The 3051-nt window shown below is 42.4% G+C and overlaps 1 protein-coding gene across 1 annotated transcript; it reads right to left on the reverse strand.

Annotated features, from left to right (window-relative positions):
• Positions 1-1093: 1093 nt before the first annotated feature.
• On the reverse strand, positions 1094-2609 carry LOC105928770 (immediate early response gene 5-like protein). The gene has a single exon (XM_012866232.3). The coding sequence runs from the start codon at positions 2426-2428 to the stop codon at positions 1541-1543; it is 888 nt and encodes a 295-aa protein (XP_012721686.2). The 5' UTR covers positions 2429-2609; the 3' UTR covers positions 1094-1540.
• Positions 2610-3051: the final 442 nt, after the last annotated feature.

Here is a 3051-nt window from a genome sequence, read left to right on the forward strand (position 1 = left end):
CCCAGAGCAACTAGACCACGTCCAGCATTTTATTAAATCCTTCATAAGATTTATGCCAGACATGACATGACTCCCATTTTGTCTTTGTCTGAAGTAAATTTTCCAAAACCTCTATTCATTTTAGGGGGAAAATGAGATACTATGTCTGTGCTCTTTTTGGTCAGCAGTGGTTTTTATTTTGGAACCCAGTTTTTCTCCATCTCTTATTCCGTTTTGTTGAATCGTGAACACTGATCTAACACTAAAGGAGTTAAGTGAGACCTGTAGTGCTTTAGACGTTGATCTGGGTTCTTTTGTGGCCTCTTGGATGCATCTTCGATGTGCTCTTTGAACAAATTTGGTCGTCTGATGGCTCCTGGAAAGGTTCAGCACTGTTCCAGTTTTTCTCCATGTGTGGATAATGACTCTCAGTCTGGTTCGCTCCAGTCCAAAAGCCTTATAAATGGCTTCATAATAAGTTCCAGATTGACAGATTTAAACAACTTCGTTTCTCCTATGTTTTTGGATTTTGTTAGATCGGGGCATGACGTATTGCTTTTTGCTACACTTTTACTCGCGTTTACCTCGGTATAACAGCAAAGAGGAATTGTGTGGTTTGTAGATAGTAGAAAGACAGACAATCATGATGTGGATGCTAAGTTAGTTTACTCTTTCCTCTTGACGAGGTAACGCTAAATTTCAGTTAGCAAGGACTGCAGATTAGCAGATAGCCCAACTGATATAAGATAATATAAGCTTGTTATATTGGCTTGCTACACATTTCTGCTCAAGTCTATACACCAAAGTAAAATGACTAAAATATCATTTTGACTGTAATGAACAATATGCTATATTATTTTTCCAATGCATTATTTTTCTTTTATTCCTAATCCCTTTAGTTAGTTCAAAAACATGTATATTGTATTATCATATTGATAATATTCGTATAATTAATGTAATTATTAAATCAAGATTCATGATTTAGAGGCCTGCCAAAGTAAGACGTGGTTCACAGCTCTTTTTTTCTTTTTTTTTTTTGCATTATGACCCACCTGTAAATAATTAAAAACGTGCAGTGATAGGAATTTAAACAAATAAGCGAGCTTTTGTTAAATAGTGTCAACTTTATTTATTTTAAAAAAAGGTCTTGATATAAATAATATATTTACAGAATGATATCCTGCGTTATGCTGGTGCATGATGCTGTACAAATCATCCCTGGCCACATGATGGCGCTCTTCCAACACCTTTTCACAGAAACAGCGCTGACCCGTTTCCTCAGGAAATACAATCCAAAGACAGACTCCAGTATGCTCTATTCTAAGGGCATCACAAGAAAATGCGCTTAATCTCTAATTGCAGTAATGGTCAAAATCGGCATGAACAAAGTCAACGTGCAACAGTAACCGGAGGTGGATGTGATTAAGTCACATTTCAGCGGTATTCTTCAATAACAGCACAGAGAGAGTGGAGATTGCAGTGGTGCCATGGTTTATTTGAAAAATAACGAAGTCAAAGCATACAAGGACAAAAAAAACAAACAAAACAACAATCACATAAATCAAAATGCTTCGATTGCTCTGGTCCAGCCACTGCCTGCCAACAGTGTGTGTTTTAAACAAATTGTCTGGGAGCCGAATATCTGCTCAAGGTCCATGTGCTGCCAACTCACAAACTCAGATAGCCCACCTGATCCCAGAACCGAGATCAGGTTGGAGATGTTCGCGCCGTCCAGCTGTTCCGAGTCCGACTGTAACTCGTCCTCCTCTTCGCTCCTCATCCTCTTACACGGCACAGGCACAAAGTCCGGCAAATAAAACTCCGGGTCAACAATACAATAACTTGTGTCCAGCTTTCGCTTTCTGCTGTAGCACTGCGCGCCCGCCTGCGGGTGTTTCGGCTGCGCGCAACAGTCTGAGTGGAAGTATCCGTTCGTCACAGTTGTCACCACATGCGTGTCCAAGTCCAGGACAGTCTTTTGGTTGGCTTGTGCGTTTGGGATGGGTAACTCCCAGGAAGATTTGTCCGCGCAGCTCCAGCAGGCTTCCGAAACCATGAGCTCAGAGTCACTTGGAGAAACCATTGCGCAGGCAGAGGCGTCTTGGTGCGCCAGCCCCGTAGGCAGTGCGCTGGATTGGTGCGCTCCGCAGTGCCAGCTGTCCGACTCCACGCCTGTAAAGTTGCAGTAGAAGTCATCAGCCAACTCCGTGAAGCTGCCGGTCAGTTCGAGGTACTCTTGCCTCCCACGGACCGCCGCCGCATCCTCGTATGGGGGTGTTCTGTGCGTCTGCAACGAGTTTTTGCTCATGTAAAACTGCCTGGCGTTTCTGAGGACGTATGTTACCAGCAAGTTCTTGTGGAGCTTGATGCCGCCTCTCTGCGTCCTGGAGCTTTGGATTTTCCTCAAAGAAATGGAGATCAGGTTCTGTGCGTCAAAAGCACACTCCATCCTCAACTTGGCACACCTTTTCCTCTTTTCCTCTCAGTTTCTCAAAGCGCTCGTTTTGTAAAAGGAGAAATGTTTATCTCGTTAGTTGATATACCTACTAGGCTCGCGTAGACTGTGTCCATAGCGCTCCATGTCTTCCCAGTAAGGGCATGGATTTTCAACTCTCATCTTTCCTTTGCCACGCCCTCACGTACACATTGTCCAATGGGAGGGAGGCGGTGCTTCTGTTAGACCCAAATATCACTACAGGCCTCATTGAAAATGCACGGAGGAGCAGGCATGCTGCATTTCACTAAATGTGCTCCGATCTTTGTACATATTAATACCAGAGAAAAATGACTTTTTTATGAGGAAAAAAAGAACAACGTAGAACGCAGTAGCATAGTGTAAAACAAGGAAGTAGAGTGAAGTGTTCTTAGACTGGAGCAGGAAATAAAAATGTTTTAAAATGAATCCAAAAACTTATTTGTATAACCTCATTTATTTATTTACTTACGGAAAAGGCTATGACAGTGCAGTGCAGCAACTGATTGGGAAAAAAAAATCAAATCTGTGTTATTTATCCAACCCACTCTGGGTCAATTATGAACCGATCCAGGCTTGGGTTAGCTTAAAGGTTTGAT

This window comes from Fundulus heteroclitus, chromosome 12, assembly GCF_011125445.2.
Source record: "Fundulus heteroclitus isolate FHET01 chromosome 12, MU-UCD_Fhet_4.1, whole genome shotgun sequence".
NCBI classification, from domain to species: domain Eukaryota; kingdom Metazoa; phylum Chordata; class Actinopteri; order Cyprinodontiformes; family Fundulidae; genus Fundulus; species Fundulus heteroclitus.